The following is a 24406-nucleotide window of genomic DNA, read 5'->3' on the forward strand; positions in this document are numbered from 1 at the left end:
GTTACCAAAATGTTGAGAGGCCCTCAAAGACCAATTGTGTACCTTCAATCACCACAAAACCCTCAAATGCAGAAGCTACAGTCTGATCAGTTCCCAAATATCACTACTTTGGTAGTTTCTTGGTTTTTCTGCCACTGTATCTCATTGCAGCGTGGGAATCCTTCTGCCATATGGTTACCAAAGTGTTTATAAGGCCCCAAAGTTTCATTATGTACATTTATTGACCACAAAGCCCCCAAATGTAGCAGCTACAGTCTGATCAGTTCCCAAATATCACTACTTTGGTAGTTTCTTGGTGTTTCTGCCACTATATCTCATCCCAGTGTGGGAATCCTTCTGCCATATGGTTACCAAAATGTTGAGAGGCCCCAAAGATTAATTGTGTACCTTTAATCACCACAAAACCCCCAAATTTAGAAGCTACAGTCTGATCTGTTCCCAAATATCACTACTTCAGTGGTTTCTTGGTGTTTCTGCCACTATACCTCATCCCAGCGTGGGAATTCTTCTGCCATATGGTTACCAAAATGTTTGGAGGCCCCCAAAGATTCATTAGGTACCTTTAATCACCACAAAACACCCAAATGTAGAAGCTACAGTCTGATCAGTTCCCAAATATCACTACTTTGGTGGTTTCTTGGTGTTTCTGCCACTATATCTCATCCCAGCTTGGGAATCCTTCTGCCATATGGTTACCAAAATGTTGAGAGGCCCCCAAAGATTACTTGTGCACCTTTAATCACCACAAAACCCCCAAATGTAGAAGCTACAGTCTGATCTGTTCCCAAATATCACTACTTTGGTGGTTTCTTGGTGTTTCTGCCACTATATCGCATTGCAGCGTGGGAATCCTTCTGCCATATGGTTACCAAAATGTTTAAAAGGCCCCAAAGTTTCATTACGTACATTTATTGACCACAAAACCCCCAAAAGGAGCAGCTGCAGTCTGATCAGTTCCCAAATATCACTACTTTGGTAGTTTCTTGGTGTTTCTGCCACTATATCTCATCCCAGCGTGGGAATCCTTCTGCCATATGGTTACCAAAATGTTGAGAAGCCCCCAAAGATTCATTGTGTACCTTTAATCACCACAAAACCCCCAAATGTAGAAGCTACAGTCTGATCTGTTCCCAAATATCACTACTTTGGTGGTTTCTTGGTGTTTCTGGCACTATATCTCATCGCAGCGTGGGAATACTTCTGCCATATGGTTACCAAAATGTTTAAAAGGCCACAAAGTTTCATTATGTACATATATTGACCACAAAACCCCCAAATGTAGCAGCTACAGTCTGATCAGTTCCCAAATATCACTACTTTGGCAGTTTCTTGGTGTTTCTACCACTATATCTCATCCCAGCGTGGGAACCCTTCTGCCATATGGTTTCCAAAATGTTGAGAGGCCCCCAAATATTAATTGTGTACCTTTAATCACCACAAAACCCTCAAATGCAGAAGCCACAGTCTGATCAGTTCCCAAATATCACTACTTTGGTAGTTTCTTGGTGTTCCTGTCAGCCTCAAGCGCATGAAGAGGACACTTCAATGCGCCAAAAGGCTGCTTCACTAACCCCCACGCAGAAGTTAACCACCCTACTGCGCCTGAAAGATCGCCACAAAGAGAGCAAACCAGAAAGAGAGCGCGAACCAGAACGCGAAACAGAGCGCGTACAAAGGCGCGCTTGAAGAAAGTGAAAACTAACCTGTAAACCGGCTAAGAAATCAGAAAGTCCGCAATGATTCGCAGACCCTCAACTCAAAATAGATAAACTATTCCCTAATAAGGGATTAGTACCCTTAAAACATATATCAACTAGTATCTAAGGCAATTATTGTCCATGCGCGTAGTACGCAAAACTCAGAAGTTAAAACCCAAGGGATCTCGCTACGAAGAGATCCCCAGATTATTGATAGACTTAGATTACTAAGAATCAAAGATCCACTCGCCTACCAAGCCCAAGCGATTACGACTACAGGTCGTGATTGGGGCTTTTATATCTTTCCTCTCTCTCTCTTCGTCTCTTTATTCCTTTCCTCAATTACCATTCTTTGAACAACTTTCCTCCCATCCCTTTCCCAATTCTCCTTTGTCTGTTGTTCGACCCGTTAGTAGTAGATTTAGTTAGATATCTTCTATTTTTGTTTTCAGTTCTATTCATCGGCGCGTCACTTTAGAGACGCCCGCTGACATTTGGGGGCCTCATCGGGAAATTTCGTTCTCCCAAGACCATAGTCAGTAAAATTTCCTTTTTCTCTTTCACTACCCCAGGGGTCTTTCGACACTGGTTCAACCCAAAAACCTTGGAATTTTAGATTCAGGTTTTTACGCGCTAGACATCCGTTGGATTAGCGACATGCTGCTGAGATCGTTTGATTCAGTATACGAGAACCTGTCATATTTTTTTTTGACTGTAAGCTTCTCGGTCCAATCTCTCACCGGTGTGCTCACCGCGAAGCTAAAAACTATCCTTCTCGTGCTCAGGAATACTGTCATACGCTTCTTATTTTCTACCCAGAAACCCATAGCTGCTAGATCTGCACTAGAATTGAAAGTACGCTCTATACTTCCAATACATAAACCCTCATCAAAATCTCCTTACACATACTAAAGGATCTTTTGTGATCTTGTTTGTTTTAAGTGTTGGATCCGGTCACTGCTGTTTTCTTTGGTCCTGAAGAAAACCCTAATCGTCCTGTCATGTTTGGACCGGAAAACAATCCTAACCTACCTATCGTCCCTGAGGACATATCAAACGCTATACCTAACAGCGCCTCAACAGCTTCCTCTCAGTCCGAAGACCAAAGAAGCATTGAGAGTCTTTTCGCAAATATCTTCAGGCGTAGAGGACAGACTGCTCCCCTTCCCGCTACTACCCTTTGTTGAGTTACAGCAACATGTCACAGGAGCGATGGACGACAGGGCGTAGTGAGGAGGAAATGGCTGCGGAGTAACATAGCTGTATCATCTACTTAGGGTCCACATAGCTTGTACATAGATGATCGTTATGCTTCCTTTCCTGTTTCTTTTTTTCCTCACTCACATTTCTTGTCACTCATTGCTCGCACCATCAACAGGTGCTCATCTCTTTTTGTTTGCTCATCTCATCGTCCCATTATTCGGTCCGCTGCTCACTGCCGCTTTCTCGGCATTTCACAGGTATCACCATCTCCCCTTTTTCCTTTTTGTTCTGGTCGCTTTCACTTTTTCTTTCCTTGTCATGCAATGCACTCACATTTCTTGTCACTCATCGCTCGCACCATCAACAGGTGCTCATCTCTTTTTGTTTGCTCATCTCATCGTCCCATTATTCGGTCCGCTGCTCACTGCCGCTTTCTCGGCATTTCACACCCTTAACCTCAGTACTACTCAAAGAATCAATCCGAGTCCGAACCCTGGACCTGTTTCAGCTCCTTTGCCAGCTCCTAACCCAGATATAGATCCAGCCCTCGGATTACAGAATCGAGATCCTGGTACTAGAGATCAGAGTCGTGCTTCTTCAATCGTAATCCAGCGCTACTTAGCCGGGGATCATCCGCAAGCGCCACCAGGGAACTATCCTGACGCTCCAGTTAATAGGAGAACTTCTGATAGCGACTCAGATATCATTATACTTACAGGTTAGCTAAATCTTTCGAAGAATTATGCCTAACAAATCAGAAAATTCTGATACCTTTTCTCGGGCTTCTTCTACTAGATCCGCCCACCCCCCACTGGTCCCACCAGGGGAATTTAAGCGAGGAGCAAGTAAGGCTCCAAAGGCGAAATTGGCCTTCGGAAGCGGAGTACATATTCCAGAGTCACCAACAGTGCAAAGCACAGTACCTCCAAGCAGTTTCGGGAGGGAATACTCGGGCGATGGAGGTGTTGCAACGGCAAGCAATGGGATCTCACCGAATCCTGGAGGAGGTGATAGGCCGAGAGCCTCTTCTGCTTTTGATGGAAGGCTGGAATCCTTATTCCATTCATCGCGCTCAAGCTCCTCAGAACTCAAATCAACCACGAGCACATCCTTACAACAGAGACAACGCCCCTCGAGCAGCAAACCAGGCAGCCCAAAGGAATCAAGCTCCGAGAAACCCAGCCGATCCTCCTCCGGGACACGGAAGGATGGGAGGACAGCCGAACCATCGCAACAAGATGTACGCGGAGATATTCAGGATGTCGCGCACCATTCAGGGAGCATATCAACATCTGGAGGGGTCTTCCCAATCTCGACGAGGGAATTAGGCCCTCTCACCATTAGAGACGCTAAGAAAGTGTTCTCTCTTCTCTTTACCCAAATTGAAGATATAGTCAACAATAATAGCAAGCTAGTGTTGGGAAATCTTCGTCCTTTTATTCAGACCGAATTAATCTCTTCTTTGAAATCCTTTCATAATGAACTTCTCACTCCTATAACTAAGTCAATCCATCATTCCAATGATAAATTTAACACTCATTGTAAAGACATTTTGAATTCATTCACTAATATTAGCAACTTGTGCAATTCCATCTCGCTCCAAAGCGGATCTCACCATAAGCAAATCAAAGAGTTTGGTAAAACTCTTCAGACCCTCTTGGCTAAAGTACAGGAGAAGAACATTGGGAACAGTTGTGAATGCGAGTTCAATAACATCACCTTTAAGGAAGATCTTGTTGACATTTGCGATAAACTGACAAAAGAGGTCAGTAGTCAAATGAGCGTGATTAGCAAGGAAGTATCCGCTATAGTTAATGCCCAAGACCAAAAACTAGTACATGCGGTACAGAACATGGCCGCAAAAATTGAGTCACTAGCAGCTGAAATCACCGCTTTAGCTCATGATAAAAAGCTAGACAGAGAATACTCTCCGCAATCGGAGAATACCCTCAGACAGCCGCAAGGCAAATCAACGGCAAAGAGCCTAGAGGAAGAGATGAGTGATCCCAGTGAGAACAACGTTATCCTGTTTGGTATCTCCCAAGAAATTAAGAACTTAGCCAACATCATTAAAGACCAAAACGGATCCACAGTATTGGAAGGAGCGGTTAAGGCTATGATTAATGAGTTAGACAAAGGTCACCGCAAGGATTTCTCCACCTTGAGTACTAAACTCGATAGGCTGTTAGGTCAGTTCAGGGAAGACAGAGCTGACGTCAGGTCAGAGCTAGTCCAGCTTAATGACCTACTCAGCTCAACTCCTCACTCAGAAGCCTTTGGAAAAGAGCAGGAAACTAGAGAAGAAAGCTTGAATGGCAGAGAGTATAGATATCAGACACCGCATATAGGAACTCCCGTGTTACCTGAGCAAAAACCCAACAATCAGATCTCAGAAATACAGAAGCACCTATGGGGAGCTGTAAATAAAATGGATTGGCCAAAATTCTCAGGTCAAGGAGAATATGACCATACCGAGTTTATAGACTGGATAGATACGTGTAAATCGGAAACTGGGGTGCCAGATGAGTACATACAAATTAAATTGTTCTCTGTTCTTACAGGAGTGGCCGGACTCTGGTATAAAGCAATGAGGAAAGAGCACGCCACTGCCAAGTGGGATTTTTGGAAGGAAGCAATTGCGAATCAGTACGGCACTTTGAATTGGATGCGTAAGAAACAAGAAGCGTTCAATAAGGATCACTTTATAGCAGGAGAAACGCCGGTATCTTCTTGGGTGACCAGACAGTACCGCAGGCTTAAAGCATTTGAGCCCCAACTATCAGTCCAGAGCATTAACTTCAGGTTATTAGGTCTTATGGACAGAGAAGTCGAATATGCGGCTAAAACCGCAATGAATTCTACAAGAGCTGATATGAGCGCGCTCATTAATGTCCTAGAAGACATAGTAGACAAAACTCGACTAGGGCGGAAGAAATTTGTCCCTAAAACTCAATTACGGGAGAAAACCTTACCTAAAACTATGGAGGGTAAAGACAAACCCGTACAAACACCGGGAGAGATTAGATGCTACAGTTGTCAGAAGACCGGGCATACCTCCCGCAACTGTCCTAAAAAGATCAATAATATAGGAGACACTGAAGAGTTAGGAGAAGAAGACGTACCCAAGAGTGAAGCAGACAATGACAATGATTTAGTCATCGGTTCCAACCCAACTTTAGCAGTTACAGCCCCGGAAGGCAAGAATAATCTAGTAAAAATGACTTGCGCAGAGAAAGACTGTACAGTTTCGTTTGACAGCGGGGCCGTTAAATCAGTAGTAAGCGCTTCGTACCTAGAAAAGTTTTGCAAAGAATGGAAAAGGTACATTCTGCCCGTTAAACCGGGAAGATTCCATAGTTGCACAGGAGCTCTGAAACAGCTAGGAATAGTTAAAGTAAAAATCTTGTTTGATTCCTTTTCCTTTATTATTAGGCTTGTAGTTATGGAAAACATGCCAGTAAGATACTTTATCATTGGTAACGACTATTTGTCGCACTATAACATCTCCCTCCTAAATGACGAAGGACACCAATTTTCCATCAAAGGAAAAGTGTTTGATTTTGACAGAGCAATTAATTCAATCCTAGCAATTAATAATAAGACAGACGACTTTACAGAGGAAGTATTAGCATCTTCCAAAATCGGTCATGGCTTGGAGGACAACGCTAAAGAGCAACTCATGACTATTCTTCAGACAAACTGCAAAGCTTTCGCAACAGTGGATGAGCCTTTTGGGGCCATCAGAGGACACGAAGTAGAGATTACGTTGACAATAGAAAGACCTTACCCCCCGGCCCTGAGGAAAGCGCCTTACCCCGCTAGCCCGAGAAGCAAAGAAGCATTAGAGGAACACATAGCCCTTCTGACTAAAATGGGAATTATTAGGAAGGTTGGCGCTAATGAAAATGTGGACATTACCACACCAGTGATTATAGCCTGGCAAAATGGCAAGTCACGCCTAGTAGGGGACTTCCGAGCTCTTAACAGCTATACTACCCCGGATAGGTATCCCATGCCTAAAATAATGGAGTCTTTAACCCGACTCCATAAAGCTAATTTTATAACCTGTATGGATGTCTTTAAGGGTTTTCACCAGAACGTTGTGAGAACTCCTTTGGGACGGGTGGCAGTTCTGCGAGGGGGAAATACCAGTTATAATATTTCAAAGATTTAAGAAGCTATTACAACTGTTACGGGTGGTTTGAAAGACCTGCCCCTCTATGATACTACACAAGAGCTTTCACAACAAATTTATTTATTGTTGTGGCAAAATAATGATAGAGAAAACTATGTGCAGCAGTCTCTTATCAGACCTAGATCAAACTTGAATTCAGTGGAAAAGTGGATTTTGTAAGGGAAATGGAGTTAGAGTGGTTTACAGCAGCCTTGAGTCAGATAATGGAAATGAGCCTAAACGTAAGATATGTTTTATATGGTTTGATATGTTTGTGATATGAAAGTGGAGATAAACTGATACAAGACTTCTGAGAGAACTGATGTTATATGTGAACTATTCAAAGTGTCTTTGCCCTCTTCCTTAACCTTCAGTTAAGAGCACAATGGGTTAAGATCACTTTGACTTGTTAAGAGCACAAGTGGGTGATGCTTGCTACTTGACTACTTAGAACTACTCTGAGGCATGAAAGATGTTAATGGGCAACTTGATTGAGATCACACTGCTGGATTTATGTGGATGTTACTTGTAACTCTGAGTGAGATGTGTGTTCTGGTTAGGATTGCCTGAGTGGCATGCTGAAAACTGAGGAGGGAAAATCTCCTCCTTTTATAGTAAAATGTGAGGGATTTTTGCTGGTGGGGATCCTTGTGAGGGATTTTTGCTGGTGTGACCACCACACAGGTGTCCATGTGGTGATGGTATCCACGTGGTTGTGGTGGTGGTGTCCATATGGTATCCACGTGGTTGTGGTGGTGGTGTCCATGTGGTGTCCACGTGGTGGTGTCCATGGCGCCTACACAATTATGGAGGTGTCCACAGGTGGAGCCATGCTGTGGTACGTGGGTGGAGCCAAACAACAACCCTGGAGGTGTCCACAGGTGGAACCATGCCGTGGTGCGTGGGTGGAGCCAAACAACAATCATGGAGTTGTCCACAGGTGGAACCATGCCATGGGCAGAGCCAAACCACGCCACTACATATACTATAAATATGTCCTTGAGTCTAATTCTATGCTATGTACTATCAAAATATCTCTACAGTATGTAATTATGCTTATGAACACAGTATAATACTCGTAACTTTTGCCTGAGTGCAGCTAGCCTAGTGGTTCCAGTGAGTGACTAGGGGTTAAATGACCTGTAGAATCCAATTATGCAATAATACATCTAGAAATATGTCTCCTTCTCAATAGTAAACTGTGACTTTATGTGATTTGATACTTGAAACACTTTTGGCACACCACAACGTGGTACACCCTGACAGCAGGAAATTTTATGCGCATTATTTGCCATCTAGGAATACACAAATATCTACGCATGCCGTTCGGCATTAAGAACGCCCCATCCCATTTCCAAAGGATGATGGACTCCGAGTTCCATGAAGAATTGAGCCAACTGTGGATTATCATATACATAGACAACATTATAATATTTACGGAAACTTGGGAATATCATCTAGAAAAAATAGACATTGTTTTAAAGAAAGTTATCAGAATGAACATGAAGATTTTGTTATCTAAATGCTCTTTTGGATTCCAAGAACTGAAAGCGTTAGGCCACATAGTTAACGGCTTGTCACTTGGCATTGATCAACACAGAGTAGCAGCTGTGCTGCTTAAACCTATTCCCTCGACGGTTAAAGAACTGCAATCCTTCTTAGGATTTGCCGGTTATTATCGACTTCATGTCAAAAAAATTAGTCTCATTGCGGGTTGCTTATACAAATTGTGCAGTCCAGCGGTAGGTTTCGAAATGACGAAAGAAAGGGTTGATGCCTACAAATATCTCAAGGAGGCGCTAACTTCGGCGCCATTGCTATTCCATCCAGACCCAAAGAAACCATTCAAACTATATGTAGATGCTTGTATGGAAGGGCTGGGTGTAGCGCTGCATCAGATCCAGATAATCAACGACAAACCTATTGAAGGACCTATCTGCTTCATATCCAGACAGTTGAAGGATTCGGAGAAACGCTATGGCGCATCGCAGTTAGAGTGTTTATGCCTAGTATGGGCACTAGAAAAACTTTACTATTATCTGGACGGATGTGTGTTCAAAGTTATTACGGACTGTATTGCTTTGAAATCTTTACTTAATATGACTACTCCAAGCCAACATATGCTTCGTTGGCAGATTTCTATCCAAATGTGGAGAGGTTCCATGACTATTACTCATTGAGACGGGATCATTCATAAAAACACGGACGGGTTGTCCAGATGGGCGTTACCAAACGATGAATCTAATCCTGCATCTGATTTAGAAGAAACTGATAGAGAAGTCCCTATCATGGCTATCTCTGTGAGCGGGCTAGCAACAGAGTTCTGGAACGCAGTGGAGAAGAGCTACAGCTCGGAAAAGAGCACGTTATGCCTAATAGGGCTGCTACAATTGAAGAACCCTAGACCAGACCTTAGCGCTCAACTAGATGAACCGTGGAAGACACGTTTCGAAGCAGGTTGCTTCATTCTTCTCGATGGGCTGCTATATCACAGGTCGGAAAATCATTGCGTACTAGTTCTTTGCACTAAGGAACACATCAAAATTATGCTACACGAGTGCCATGACAGCATAGAAGCAGGGCATTTTTCCAAGGACAGAACTCTGGAACGCGTGAGAATATCAGCGTGGTGGCCACAGTGGAAGAAAGATGTGGAGAACTATTGTGAGACTTGCGATAGGTGCCAGAAAGCTAACCGATCTACTGGCAAGAAGTTTGGCTTGTTACAAAGAATAGAGGAACCTAAAGATAGGTGGGAGGTAATTAACATGGACTTTGTTACAGCCCTCCCAACTGCAGGGAAGGACAGCTTCAACGCCGTCCTTGTAGTCGTAGATAGATTTTCTAGAAGAGCACGATTCGTACCTTGCCACAAGGATAACACGGCGATGGAAGTAGCATTATTGTTTTGGAATCATGTTGTTAGTGATGTAGGTTGTCCTCAAGTCATTATCAGTGACCGCGAACCCAAATTTACATCTGAGTTCTGGAAGAACTTGTTTAACATTCTAGGAACAAAACTGGCCTTCTCCACAGCGTACCACCCACAGACGGATGGGTTGGCTGAACGGATGATTCAAACGCTAGAAGATATGATTCGACGCTATTGCGCGTATGGTTTGCAGTTTAAGGATGCGGAAGGGTATACTCATGATTGGGTATCATTGCTCCCTGCTTTAGAATACGCGTGTAATTCTAGCAAACACGCAACTACAGGTTTAACCCCTTTTGAGCTCGAAAGAGGATGGGTACCTAAGATGCCTAAAGACATGTTGTTAAGCCATACCGTGCAGGTTCATCCTTCCGCATCATGCTTTCAAGAAATGATGTTTAAAGCGGAAGCTAGAGCTAGTCAATGCGTAGCTGAAGCGGCAGAATATAACAAAGACCGCTGGGATAAAACTCACCAAGATCATGATTTGAAAATAGGCGATCTAGTTCTGATCTCCACGGTTAACTTCAATAACTTGGGAGGATCACGGAAACTCAAGGACGCTTTTGTGGGACCCTTTATAGTGAAATGCTTTCATGGACATAACGCGGTAGAAGTCTTACTTACAGAAGGTTTTGACTTAAAACACCCTACATTTCCTATTAGTTTGGTCAAAAAGTATAAAAAACCCGCTGAGACGTTATGGAGCTCCGTCCGGTGCTAGGCCGGCGGCAGCGCTGGGAGGGGAATGGTGTCGTGTAGACTGCCCTCACGGATGGTCCAGAAACGAGTTGTAGGGGATTCGAGTGGATAGCGTAGTGGAAGTGGTTTTGAGATTGTTTCGCCGGGGTTTGGATCCTCGGCGGCGGTTTGGTTTTGTTGGGAAAGGATTCTTGATGGTGATCGGACTCTGGGACTTTGACTCTTGGGACTCGAAAATGATTCTTGAATTGATAACTCCCGCCTTGGATCAGAACAGGTGCTATGGCCTCCCATCCTCCAAGTTCGCCGGGAACTTGGATTCCTGGAGGCCTGTCACAGACATGTCATCATCTCCTCGCGCGCCATGCGCGCGCACACACCACAGACAACAGAGAGATAGAAAATAAAAAAAGACAACACAAAGAAGAAAAAGGAAGAGAAATAACACCAAGAGCTGAAAACATGAAACCAATGAGGACCACAACTTAAGAAGATGAGAAAGGAACCAGGAAGAATGGAAATGGACATGGATGAGGAAGACAAGGAAGAAACAAAACCAGAAAAGACAAACAACTAGGAATAAATCCACAGGTAGTTCTGTGTTAGGACCAAGAAAAAGAGAAGAGGAGACAGAGAGGAAAGTGAGAAATAGGAAGAGGGGAAAGAGGGAAGCTGAGAGGACTTGGGAAGATAATCTTGAGCCTTGAGGATCTTGAGGCTTGAATCTTGATCTTGAGGGCTGATCTTGAAGATTGAAACTGAAGCTGACTACCATTTTGACCACCACAACGTCGGAAGAGGATATCCCACGGCCGGCACCTCCATTTGATAGCACAGAACCTGAAGGAATCCCTAGTAAGATTCTCGACGAAAAGCTTACTGGGATCCTAGGGCAAGATTGTCGACTTTACCTTACTAGGTTTAAAAATCAGACGGCAGACACTGATAAGTGGCTCCCTAAAGACAAAATTATGGGTGCCGATACTCTGCTCCGGAAATTCAGAGCAGCCAAGAGAGCAACGCACGGCTCTGGAATTAGAGCCGTCCTTTTTAGTGGGGGCGAATGTCAGCCTCGAGCGCATGAAGAGGACACTTCAATGCCCCAAAAGGCTACTTCACTAACCCCCACGCAGAAGGTAACCACCTTACTGCGCCTGAAAGATTGCCACAAAGAGAGCAAACCAGAACGCGAAACAGAGCGCGTACAAAGGCGCGCTTAAAGGAAGTGAAAACTAACCCGTAAACCGGCTAAGGTATCAGAAAGTCCGCGATGATTCGCGGACCCTCAACTCAAAACAGATAAACTATTCCCTAATAGGGGATTAGTACCCTTAAAACATATATCAACTAGTATCTACGGCAATTATTGTCCATGCGCGTAGTACGCAAAACTCAGAAGTTAAAACCCAAGGGATCTCGCTACGAAGAGATCCCCAGATTATTGATAGACTTAGATTACTAAGAATCAAGGATCCACTCGCCTACCAATCCCAAGCGATTACGACTACAGGTTGTGATTGGGGCTTTTATATCTTTCCTCTCGCTCTCTTCGTCTCTTTATTCCTCTCCTCAATTACCATTCTTTGAACAACTTTCCTCCCATCCCTTTCCCAATTCTCCTTTGTCTGTTGTTCGACCTGTTAGTAGTAGATTTAGTTAGATATCTTCTATTGTTGTTTTCAGTTCTATTCATCGGTGCGTCACTTTGGAGACGCCCACTGACAGTTTCTGCCACTATATCTCATCCCAGCGTGGGAATCCTTCTGCCATATGGTTACCAAAATGTTTAAAAGGCCCCAAAGTTTCATTATGTACATTTATTGACCACAAAATCCCCAAATGTAGCAGCTACAGTCTGATCAGTTCCCAAATATCACTACTTTGGTAGTTTCTTGGTGTTTCTGCCACTATATCTCATCCCAGCGTGGGAATCCTTCTGCCATATGGTTACCAAAATGTTGAGAGGCCCCCAAATATTAATTGTGCACCTTTAATCACCACAAAACCCCCAAATGCAGAAGCTACAGTCTGATCTGTTCCCAAATATCACTACTTTGGTGGTTTCTTGGTGTTTCTGCCACTATACCTCATCCCAGCGTGGGAATTCTTCTGCCATATGGTTACCAAAATTTTTGGAGGCCCCAAAGATTCATTATGTACCTTTGATCGCCACAAAACCCCCAAATGTAGAAGCTACAGTCTGATCAGTTCCCAAATATCACTACTTTGGTGGTTTCTGGGTGTTTCTGCCACTATATCTCATCCCAGCGTGGGAATCCTTGTGCCATATGGTTACCAAAATGTTGAAAGGCCCCCAAAGATTAATTATGTACCTTTAATCACCACAAAACCCCCAAATGTAGAAGCTACAGTCTGATCTGTTCCCAAATATCACTACTTTGGTAGTTTCTTGGCGTTTCCGCCACTATAGCTCATCCCAGCGTGGGAATTCTTCTGCCATATGGTTACCAAAATGTTTGAGGCACCCAAATATTCATTATGTACCTTTAATCACCGCAAAAGACCCAAATGTAGAAGCTACAGTCTGATGTGTTCCCAAATATCACTACTTTGGTAGGTTCTTGGTGTTTCTGCCACTATATCACATCCCAGCTTGGGAATCCTTCTGCCATATGGTTACCAAAATGTTGAGAGGCCCCCAAAGATTCATTATGTACCTTCAATGACCACAAAACCCCCAAATGTAGCAGCTACAGTCTGATCAGTTCCCAAATATCACTACTTTGGTAGTTTCTTGGTGTTTCTGCCACTATATCTCATCCCAGTGTGGGAATTCTTCTGCCATATGGTTACCAAAATGTTTGGAGGCCCCCAAAGATTCATTATGTACCTTTAATCACCAGAAAACCCCCAAATGTAGAAGCTACAGTCTGATCAATTCCCAAATATCACTACTTTGGTAGTCTCTTTGTGTTTCTGCCACTATATCTCATCCCATGGTGGGAATCCTTCTGCCATATGGTTACCAAACTTTTGAAAAGACCCCAAAGTTTCATTATGTACCTTCACTGACCACAGACCCTCCAAATTTAGAAGCTACAGTCTGATCAGTTCCCAAGTATCACCACTTTGGTAGTTTCTTGGTGTTTCCGCCACTATATCTCATCCCAGCATGGGAATCCTTCTGCCATATGGTTACCAAAATGTTTGCAAGCCCCTGGTCAGTGAAGTTAAATGATAAATCTTAGGGGCCTGTAAACATTTTGGTGACTATATGGCAGAAGGATTCCCACACTGGGATGGGATATAGTGGCAGAAACACCAAGAAACTACCAAAGTAGTGATATTTAGGAACTGATCAGACTCTAGGCACTACATTTGGGGTTTTTGTGGTCAGTAAAGGTACATAATGAAACTGTTGGGGCTCTGAACATTTTGGTAACCATATGGCAGAAAGATTCCCACATTGGGATGAGATATGGTGGCAGAAACGCCAAGAAACTACCAAAGTAGTGATATTTGGGAACTGATCAGACTGTAGCTGCTACATTTGGGGGTTTTGTGGTGATTAAAGGTACATAATGAATCTTTTGGGGCCTCCAAATATGTTGGTAACCATATGGCAGAAGAATTCCCACACTGGGATGAGATATAGTGGCAGAAACACCAAGAAACTACCAAAGTAGTGATATTTGGGAAGTGACAACACTGGGAAGTTACGCTATCCAGTTCACTTGGATGTCATTTAGTTATCCAGTCCTACATGGTGTGAAAAACAACATAAATAGACTCTGTGGGTGTCACAAGAAAGATTAAATGTTTCTCAACATGATGGGACCTAATTTCTTCCAAGAAATTCATGTTTTTTTATTTTGAAATATCACTTTTGTCATCAAAAATCAGTTATCTAGCCTAAGTTACCCAGATAACTAATTTTTGGTCACAAAAATGATATTTCAACATGAAAAATAGGAGTTTCTTGGAAAAACTTAGGGCTCATCTTGTTAAGCAAAATTCAAGCTTTTTTTTGAGACCCACAGATTCTATTTATGTTGTTTTTCACACCATGTAGGACTGGATAACTAAATGACATCCAAGCGACCTGGATAGTGTAACTTCCCAGTGTTGGAACTGATCAGACTGTAGCTTCTACATTTGGGGGTTTTGTGTAGATCAATGGCAAATAATGAATCTTTGGGGGTCTTCAAACATTTTGGTAACCATATGGCAGAAGGATTCCCATGCTGGGATGAGATTTAGTGGCGGAAACACCAAGAAACTACCAAAGTAGTGATATTTGGGAACTGATCAGACTGTAGCCTCTACATTTGGGGGTTTTGTGATGATTAAAGGTAAATAATGAATCTTTGGGGGCCTCCAAACATTTTGGTAACCATATGGCGGAAGGATCCCCATGCTGGGATGAGATATAGTGGCAGAAACACCAAGAAACTACCAAAGTAGTGATATTTGGGAACTGATCAGACTGTAGCTTCTACATTTGGGCGTTTTGTGGTGATTAAAGGTACACAATGAAAGTTTGGGGGCCTCCAAACATTTTGGTAACCATATGGCAGAAGGATTCCCACGCTGGGATTAGATATAGTGGCAGAAACACCAAGAAACTACCAAAGTAGTGATATTTGGGAACTGATCAGACTGTAGCTTCTACATTTGGGCGTTTTGTGGTGATTAAAGGTACACAATGAAACTTTGGGGGCCTTCAAACATTTTGGTAACCATATGGCAGAAGGATTACCACGCTGGGATGAGATATAGTGGCAGAAACACCAAGAAACTACCAAAGTAGTGATATTTGGGAACTGATCAGACTGCAGCTTCTACATTTGGGGTTTTTGTGGTGATTAAAGGTATATAATGAAACTTTGGGGGCCTGTAAACATTTTGGTGACCATATGGCAGAAGGATCCCCACGCTCTGATCATTGTGCCAGCATTTCTGATCTTTTGAGGCAGTACACACTGCCCGTCAAGCTCAGAAAAGCACAAATGGATGGCCAGCATGTGGTGGCCATTGAGAGGCAAATTCTCCAGCGCGATGAACAGCACCCACTGTTCACATTGAGTCTGGGTAGATGTGTGATATTTTTGGAAATTTCCACCCCAACATTCGCCCAAACATGAGCGTGGACATTAAAACAGAAAAAAAACCCTCACCTGGGAAACAGGGGGATGCTAAGCCAATCTGTGTTTCCCCACGCGTCCATAGTTCAATTGTGCCAACCTTCAAACCCACATACACAAATTGTTTCAACACTTTTCCTCGCAAATTTTGTGGCACTCCTGCTGGCCCATGACCAATCATTTTGAGTGGTCTGGATACAGCCTGACCACAGTGCAGAAGTCTCAACTGACAGCAGGTGCTACATCAGCACCATGTTATGAGAGAAATCAACACCATGTTGTTGCATCATAGACATGGATACCTGTGATGAAATAATGCTACACCAAAGAAAATTAATGGAAAATGGTTGGTGAAGAAAAGATACAAGATGATCAATCTACAAGACAAATGGTTCTAACCACACTGGGATATGCGTGGGGATTTAAGCATTTATTGGACGACTTCCTGTCAAGATCTGTGGGTCTCCCAGAAGTGATCTAGAGCCCAAAAATCTAGACTCTCCTGCAAAAATTCAGAATTTTTATTTTTGGGTCTAACTCAAAAGCTGTGAAGGTTCCAGATGTGACAGGAAGTCCTCCACCGTTCACTTTGGAGTTCTAAGACCAGCTGTTGAATTATTTTTCCAGCTTGTTCCAGAAGCAAGGGAATATTGGTGCACCTGTTAATATCCACCAATCTACCCCTTTCCCCTTCAGAAGCTTTATTTAGGATTCTAGACAACATTTTTTGGTCATTTGTAGTTAAATTTACAAAATTGTACAATTTTTAGTCATGTACTAGGCAAGATGCATATTCCAAAATGAACAGCTATTGGCACTGAAAAATTACAAAATTATGTTTCATCCCTTGGTAAAAATGGTAGGGAAAACTGAATCCGCTATTTTCACATTTAATATTGCTTGGAGCACAATTGCATATGAAACAGGTCTTCTTAGCTTTGGTGCGGTAAGGGTTTGATACTTGAAGAACAGAAATATTATGTCAAACCACTTTCCTCCCAATTTGATATGGGAATTGACATGTCAGAAATATGCCACAAGGATTTGTCCACCAGTGTGCAGATCCTCTGAATTTGCTATATCTCACAAGTATGTTCCATAATGTGATTTTATGTGTGTTTTGAATGAAAAAATCTGCAATGCAAAAAAATACCTGGCAGTTGGCTAAGGATATGTTTGAGGATAAAGATTCATACATTCTTGGCAAATTTTGTGTGCAATGAAGATCACTTCTGCAATTGTAATAATGATGAAAAAAAAAAAAACTTCAACAGAGAGATGCTTGTGGGTTGGCATTGAGTTATAGATCATTTCACAAACACTTGACCTACAGTTACACTGGTATTGGGGAGAAAGTGAACAAAGACTTAAATTTAACATTGAACTCACATCAGACTAACTTACATACAAAATTACGGCCTGGCACTCTCTAGAGAGTGCAACACTTTCTTCCCTGGTGTGTATACTATTGTCTACCCACTGTACACGGGGCTCTCACACCAGGAATGGGGGATTCCAATCAATGCAAGTCCCTCACTGACGGGAGGTTGCACTTTGTGCCGCGCCTCCCGGCGGGCGAGGGACTTGTGCTATGTGTTTTCCCTGAACGTTGTCAAAACTCAAACCCCAAAAATTGATTGGGGTATCAATTGTCCCGACTGCGCGAGAATGTTGCTCGCTGGGCAGGAGCAAATTTTTCCTTGGACGGTCCCGTCCCCCACTGTCAGGACGTTGAGATGGGCTGTGATGCAGCCTTTCACCGTTAATCCCAGTCAAAGCCAGAATAAACATTCCAAGGTTATTCACAGGATATATACATAACCTAATTAGCCCAAATCAAGTGAGCTATTTCATTTTATGAGCCCAATTTGCAAAAAGAGGGCCATTCTAGTAAGAACATATGTCCCCGTTTCTCTTGTATCTCTAAATCTCTGTTGGGGTAAATATTTAGCTATGCTTGTTACATACAAAGAATAAAGAGTTTCAAAAAAGAGATTCACATAAGGTGATGGGCGATGTGAAAATCTATCGAACAAAGATAATATCTGTGAGATTATCAAGAGGCTCAACGTTGATGATCACCCAACAAAAAAGCAGAAGAGAAAAAGGAGCAGAAAATCAACGCGCAAGACCTAAAGAGCCAAAGAACCACTTTTAGCATGCAACATTTGAATGAGAAAAATATTTGGACGACGTACATGAACCATTAACTCCAATCAGAGCGCAGCAAGAATTGTTTAGCATACTTCTGGCCAAGGACGTCCGGATGGCGCGATAGTAGATCCACCTTGGTATTGATCAATTTATTCAAAGCTTGCTTCAATTCGGGACTGAGGAAATTAAAAGCATCAAGACCATAGAACACCAGGGAAGCCTGGCGAACATCTGGTTTTCCTTGAGCAGGTAGTTGGTAGGTGTTCACGCGATCTTCAGGGTCACCCGCTTGGGCTTGTTTCACAGTTTGCGGTGAGTAATTCAAGTCGAAGAACAGCGCAAGATAAGGGTTGACATCGGGTATGTCAATGCCTGCGTTTTCAGGGGTCATCAACGACTGGTATTTCTGGGCGGCTGTGTCGTGTTGGACGTTCTTGACCTGGACACCACAGAATGAGATATTTTTCGGTTCCAGAAAATCTCGGGATCGTTCCTTCAAGTAGATTGTCAAGACTTGATCAAATGCCTTTTGGCTATGCTGACATTGCATAGCCACCCCTCGGTGCAGACCTTCCATCAATGATTCAGTCGTCGGCGTCTTCTTGCGTTGGATGAAGTGATTCCAATGCATCATCCCCTCTTCCAACAGTCTTTTCTTCTGCTTACTAGCAATTGAACCCAGAGGCAGCGTATTTGCTGAAATTCCGGTAAGGGTTTCCAGAAACTTCGCCACGGGAATCGCGCCAGGAAACTCTTTTAGTTCCACGGGCCGCGAGTCGGGAATGTTCGGGGCTTTGTTGGAAGTCTTCGGAGCTTTGTCGAGAGTCTTCATATCGTCAGGCGGTGAATCAATGTCCATACCATCCGGAGCTTTGTTGTCCGTACCGGCACGAGCTTTGTCGAGAGTCTTCAAATCGTGAACAGTTTTGTTCATCGCGCACAGTAGAATTATTCTGCTGGCGTATTCGCCAGCCTCCCCTGTATCGACGCAGCCTCGCGAGAAAATACGAGCCAGAGCCTCAATACAAAATACGAGCTGGTCCTCGTTCTGATATAGATAATCGTTTGCAGCTAACGCATAAATCGGCTGCGACGGATAGAAACTATATTGGAGTTCGTTGGCTGGATCAATGTAGCCGCAGTGTGCCGCATGAGACGCAGTAAGTTCCACGTTGAGACGTGCCAGGCCAAGGAGAGGAACCCCAATCGTCGGGCCGAGTAATGCAAGTGCCCGGGCATCAGTTATTTTAACGGTTTTTGTTGTATCGTCGCAGAACAAAAGCTTCTTCAAAGCAAACCGAGCCATTTCGTCAACAGCAATAGCGAGGGTAACCACCGTTTTAGACGCCATCGCATCTTTGAGATATACACTGTAGAAGGGAACACCATATTGGCAAAGTCGCTTCGGCAATAATAAGTCGTTCCAATTTTCTGGGCGTCCATCAGAGGGGACCATCACGTCGAATGATGCGATTTTGTAAATAGGGGGGTACAGCAGGCCTTGTCCTCCGCGAAGGCCAATATTCCGCGGGCTGCGGTCATATCGGGTGTTTGGCAAGAAATTGGCAACGCGAGAGTTCGTGTCAACTAGAACGGCAAAGATACCCGCGCTTTTTGGTATGTTTCTAAACGAACGGCGAAACTCCCGGAACCGCGGAACTTCTCCGATTGGCGAAATTTCAAGCAGAGCACTGGCCTCATCAATCGCCAAAACCACCTTCAACTTTGTATATTCGAAAAAGTCGTTGTCATGGATGGACCCAACTGCGTCACATAAACCTTTCGGCGAATCTTTCGCAACGACTAGCTCGCCAAGTTTGGACCGAACGTTTGAGTAAAAATCCGAGTGAATGGACTTTTGGTGCTCGTTCCATTCTTTCAATAGCTCGGCTCGATCGGATTTTTCGCGGGCTTTCTTCTTGAAAAAATCAGAGGTAACGTGAAGCATTGCTGCGATGAGGGCGTTGTAGTACTGTTCGGATGAGTTTGTGCCTAACATTTCAGTTGCAAGTTGGGATCGTGGCGGTTCACCGGTGGAATCCTTGGGGCGGAGGCAAATATAAATGACACAAACTTCCTTCGCGATTTCCTTGAGCAAACGACTTTTCCCCATCATTGACGGGCCAACTATACACGTGTAGGGCGCAAAGTAGATATCTGGGCTCCAGGCTGATGTCCACGTTTCTAGAGTCTCGATGGTTGGTGTGACAATTTCATCGTGACCAACATATTCGGAGTTAAAGCCTTTCTGAACAACGTCCAGGGCCAAGATGGGAGGTTCAATTATGCTACGCAAAATTGTTTCGCCTACGACCAAGGGGCTTTCGAGCGCGCGGATTTTCGCCGCGGTATCGATTTTTTCGCTGTCGTAAAGTTGAGGGTAACGCCTCATTAGGGCGAGCTGCATCAGTTTGCCTGGCATCAACTGATTGTCGTCGGCTATCCATTGAAATACAGTATCTTGCCATGGTTCTATTGTTCGCCCGGTGGCAAGTTGATTAAAGCCAAGCGATCGCTTCTCCCAGCATCTAAGATTTTGAAGACGTCATCAAGCAAGTTCAAGTATTGAAAAGCAGTGGGTACTAAAGGTTCCACAAAAACAGCAGTATTAGCAAGCTGGTAAACAGTAGAGCGACCTGACAGATGAAATCTTGCATACGGCCGGCACGTTGGCAGAACGACGTAAAATCTTTACGATGGCTATCAGAATCATGGAGCCGCTCAGATTTCTCCTCTAGTTCTGACTGTGAGAGAGAGGGTTCGGAGTTTTCGGCTTGATGTTCACGGGGTGTTTGGTCGGTCATCATGATTCAAATATTGATTCGGCAGGATTCTGGAGTCATGTAGGAAATGACTGGTCAGCAAGGACTACTGGGGGCTTGATGTATTACACTTACGTATGCACTCGTCGGAGTCAGTGCGATTGGATTTGCGTTCGTGGTTGAGATAGTCGAGAGTTGTCGAGAGTGATCGAAGGCTGGTTGGAAGCTGGTCCAGGTAGTTTACCACTCCGCCAAAGGCTGAGACGACGCGGCTGGTCGACTGCGCCGCAGCCCAGGCCAGCTCTCACGCCGCTGTCCCAGCCCGTGAAAGAGTCCCCCCTTCTCCGCTTCTCGGGCTCTTTCGGCGGTCGCGGTAGGGTCGTCGCGGATGCCCCCGTGAGCCCCCGAGCAGGGTTGGGCGCGCGGTCGGCTGTAGCTGTGCAATGCCTGGTCGTGGCCAACGGGCCTCATGGCCAGCTAGGCCCGCCCAGCCGAGTGCCCGGGTCAGTCAGCCGGCCATCAACCTCCACTGCAAGTGCAAGCTGTGCAAGCACCTTTCACCACAATCAAAAGCGGAACGACGAGCTCGAGCGGATGACCATCCCAACATCCCACGCAACTGGAACCACTCGGTCGAATCAGAAGTCCCGCTGATCCGCAAACCCTCAAAAGGGACTCATTCACCATGCTTCATCCATTCACAGCCTCCGTCCCGACCGAGCTCTACCCCCCTCCACCAAACAAGAGGGCCGACACACTGGCGATCAAACAGGCGATCGCCGATGCTCTGTCCGAGGACGACGGACGGGCCTATTGGGCTTCCCTAGTCAAATTCCTCACCGGAAAACTCGATCGTACCGAATTCGAAGCCCAGACAGCTCGGCTACTACAATCGGAAAGCTTGGGTACGCAAGCAAGCCTTCTTCATCAATTTGATTCCGGGATCATCCTCATTTGAGCACTTACTCATCCCTGTTCTCTCCCCTGTGAATTGGCACTGCCTTGGAACCTAACAGTCGGCTTGCACAACGCATTGATCCTATCGATCCTCTACAACACCACCCGGCCTGATCCGGCGACCACCAATCCACTCAAGGATCCAGAAACGCCGCCCACGACAGGTGAAGGGTGGCACAAACGCAAGCGCCCGCCAGCGCCACCGGTGGCTCCTCCGAAGATAAAGACAAAGAGCGTCGAGAAGGACCCGAAGAAACGCAAGCTCAAGGAGGCCGTCATGGCTCTCGGCCACCGCGAAAGGAACAGGCTCAAACAAATCGCATCGTTGAAGGAGGAAGAACTCGTCAAGCTTAACGCTCAGCAACCTCTTCCTCGCCCGCTCTCTGCGTGTCAGTATCTCTATCCCGAACGCACTGAGAACGTAATGAGCACTCCCCTCGCATCCAAGATGAAGATATCATCCTCCAGTCAGTGGTCATATCGCCCAAAAGAGTGTACCTGGTCTCTGTAAAACTGACCTTCTTCTCCTTTTTTTTGCGTCTTGTGTAGCCCTGTACCAAGATTATATGCGATGTCAGCAAGCACCAGTTTGCTCAGAGTCGAAGCAGCTTCCAGACTTCGACACGCTCAAGGACCGGATGTCGTTGATCGCGTATGATTCCGGACTAATGAATGGGGTAGACAAGGCGGCGAGCTCGCTAGCGCTGATAGCGCTAGAGGTGCATCTGAAGACGCTTCTGGGAGATCTGCTCTCGCTGATCCGCTCGGACCGCGCGGTAGCCACTCCGGCGGAATGTGCGTTGTCTGTCGATCAGACACAGCCCGGAGAGCCGCACAGCCAAAGCCATGCCGAGCCACCCATCGCCTCCACCTCCGCCAGGCCATACTCTTCGCCTTCCGATACTCTCTTCCGACCCGATCCAGCCTCAAGCCCCTCGAAACCTGTGACAGTCACCACCAATCAGGCCTTCCAGACCAGCTCTAACCTCCGTCTCCGCGACTTGAAAACCCAGGGCCTGGCTCCACATCTCACCTCCCGAGACGTCGCCGCTCTCGCTGAAATATCTCCCCACGCTTTCGTCAGAACTCATCCCGCTGCCCTCGAACGGCTGATTGCTGTGTGCAGTAGTGGCAGTGACAGCAGTCAGACCAATTCTACTACTAATGGCATCAGTAATCCTGAAGCCCATTCGGATAGAATCATTCAGAATAACAATCACAGCAATCCAAATGGAAACCTTGCTGAAAATTATCTCTTGATCGAACAAAAGATTTGATTCGTCGAAATTTGTACTTGTAGATACATAGATTGTAGGTCGCCGTTGTGTAACTAGCATTATTTCGAGCACGATCCATTTGTCAAAGAGAGAAAGAGTAAAAACTTCCACGTGCATACATGTTCGTCTAGCCTATAATTTGCCTGAAGTTGAGAGAGACAGTGAAAAAACACGGCCTTTTTTTCCTGTTCATGATGTTTATGAATCTGCACGTACGCTCCCGAAGGGGAGTACACAATCCGGCGCAGCTTGGGGAGCCGCCTCTGGGTGGGTGGGTGGGCGGTCGTCGCCGCGACCGGGATGCAGTACTTGCATTTATAAACTGGCCAAAAGTCTGGCCAGCCGGCAGTTAGTATATTTTTCTACCACGGACAATGGAGGTGAGTAAGAGGTACAACATTACTGAAACTATTATGCGAAGGAGCAGCAAAGAAACAAGACTGACTCGAGTTCTCTCTCCGTCTCTTGTCCAAACAAATCGAAGATCTTGAATCCGAATCTACTGCCGCTCTCGGCATTCGAAACCTTGGAACTAGCCAGGGAGATCAAGGTTAAACAAGAGCTGGCTGAACAAGAGCTGGAGGAACAAAGAGCGCAGGAGTCGAATTCCAACGTGCAACAGCAGCAACTGCCACCGCAACCAAATAGTCAGTCGTGTACTAGACCTAGTCATCGGTTGAGTTACTTATTCAAGCGCTGGCAAAACCTAGATAACTTGGATCAACTCGTGAAGAACATCTTGACCCATTTCGAACATCCCAATCTTCACTTACCGCAAGCCAAACAATCCACACAATCGATCCTTTCTTTATGCGAATCTCTTCGGAATCGTTTCGGTCAGGTCTCCGGAAGAACCAACGGTCTGACCAAAGCCGAAAGATTGCAAATTTGTGATTTAGCTCCAACCGAGCTAGTCGAAATTTATCTGGTATTCATATTCTCATAACCGCCTATCTTTCTATTGATCCTGGCTTTTTCTCTTAACTTTGGGGTGCTTTTTATTTTTATTTTTTTTGTGCGTGATAAAACAGATCATCGAAGAATGCGACTCGAGATTTACGGAGGAAGAAATCCAAGAAATCATCGACTTGGTCAAGGAGAATTTATCAACCGATCGACGAACGACCCAGACAATCGTGCACACCACTAACCGCAAAACGATAAATGCATTAAACGGTACCAACGAGAATGACCAGGAAACATTTGAATACGAAGAAGATCCCAACTTCAATCTGGGAGATATAGATGATGATGATGCACTGGTCGCTGAAGCACGCGAGGGCGGCCCACCTGCTGACCAGGAGCTAGATGAAGTACCTGATTAAGATCGCAATAATCAACAATTAACCCAGCAAGGGAATTTTCTACAGAAGAATTGGGATGCTAAACCTGCCCAACCATTCGCGGAATTACGATAAAGCACATGATCCCAAATTCATCTTC

General features: G+C 44.8%; 4 protein-coding genes across 4 annotated transcripts; 2 read left to right on the plus strand and 2 right to left on the minus strand.

The window, feature by feature from the left end:
- Positions 1–18019: 18019 nt before the first annotated feature.
- On the minus strand, positions 18020–19318 carry PtA15_7A746 (uncharacterized protein; the record flags this gene model as incomplete). The annotated part of the gene is made up of 1 exon (XM_053171385.1): positions 18020–19318. The coding sequence occupies one exon, from the start codon at positions 19316–19318 to the stop codon at positions 18020–18022; it is 1299 nt and encodes a 432-aa protein (XP_053022572.1).
- A 1121-nt stretch (positions 19319–20439) lies between these two features.
- Positions 20440–21200, minus strand: PtA15_7A747 (uncharacterized protein; the record flags this gene model as incomplete). The annotated part of the gene is made up of 4 exons (XM_053171386.1): positions 20440–20549; positions 20627–20740; positions 20865–21009; positions 21078–21200. The coding sequence occupies 4 exons, from the start codon at positions 21198–21200 to the stop codon at positions 20440–20442; spliced, it is 492 nt and encodes a 163-aa protein (XP_053022573.1).
- A 214-nt stretch (positions 21201–21414) lies between these two features.
- Positions 21415–22963, plus strand: PtA15_7A748 (uncharacterized protein; the record flags this gene model as incomplete). Its single annotated transcript, XM_053171387.1, has 3 exons — positions 21415–21634; positions 21746–22153; positions 22236–22963. The coding sequence occupies 3 exons, from the start codon at positions 21415–21417 to the stop codon at positions 22961–22963; spliced, it is 1356 nt and encodes a 451-aa protein (XP_053022574.1).
- A 374-nt stretch (positions 22964–23337) lies between these two features.
- Positions 23338–24288, plus strand: PtA15_7A749 (uncharacterized protein; the record flags this gene model as incomplete). The annotated part of the gene is made up of 4 exons (XM_053171388.1): positions 23338–23343; positions 23448–23610; positions 23674–23891; positions 23995–24288. The coding sequence occupies 4 exons, from the start codon at positions 23338–23340 to the stop codon at positions 24286–24288; spliced, it is 681 nt and encodes a 226-aa protein (XP_053022575.1).
- Positions 24289–24406: the final 118 nt, after the last annotated feature.

The sequence above is a fragment of the Puccinia triticina genome, chromosome 7A (genome assembly GCF_026914185.1).
Source record: "Puccinia triticina chromosome 7A, complete sequence".
Classification (NCBI taxonomy): Eukaryota; Fungi; Basidiomycota; class Pucciniomycetes; order Pucciniales; family Pucciniaceae; genus Puccinia; species Puccinia triticina.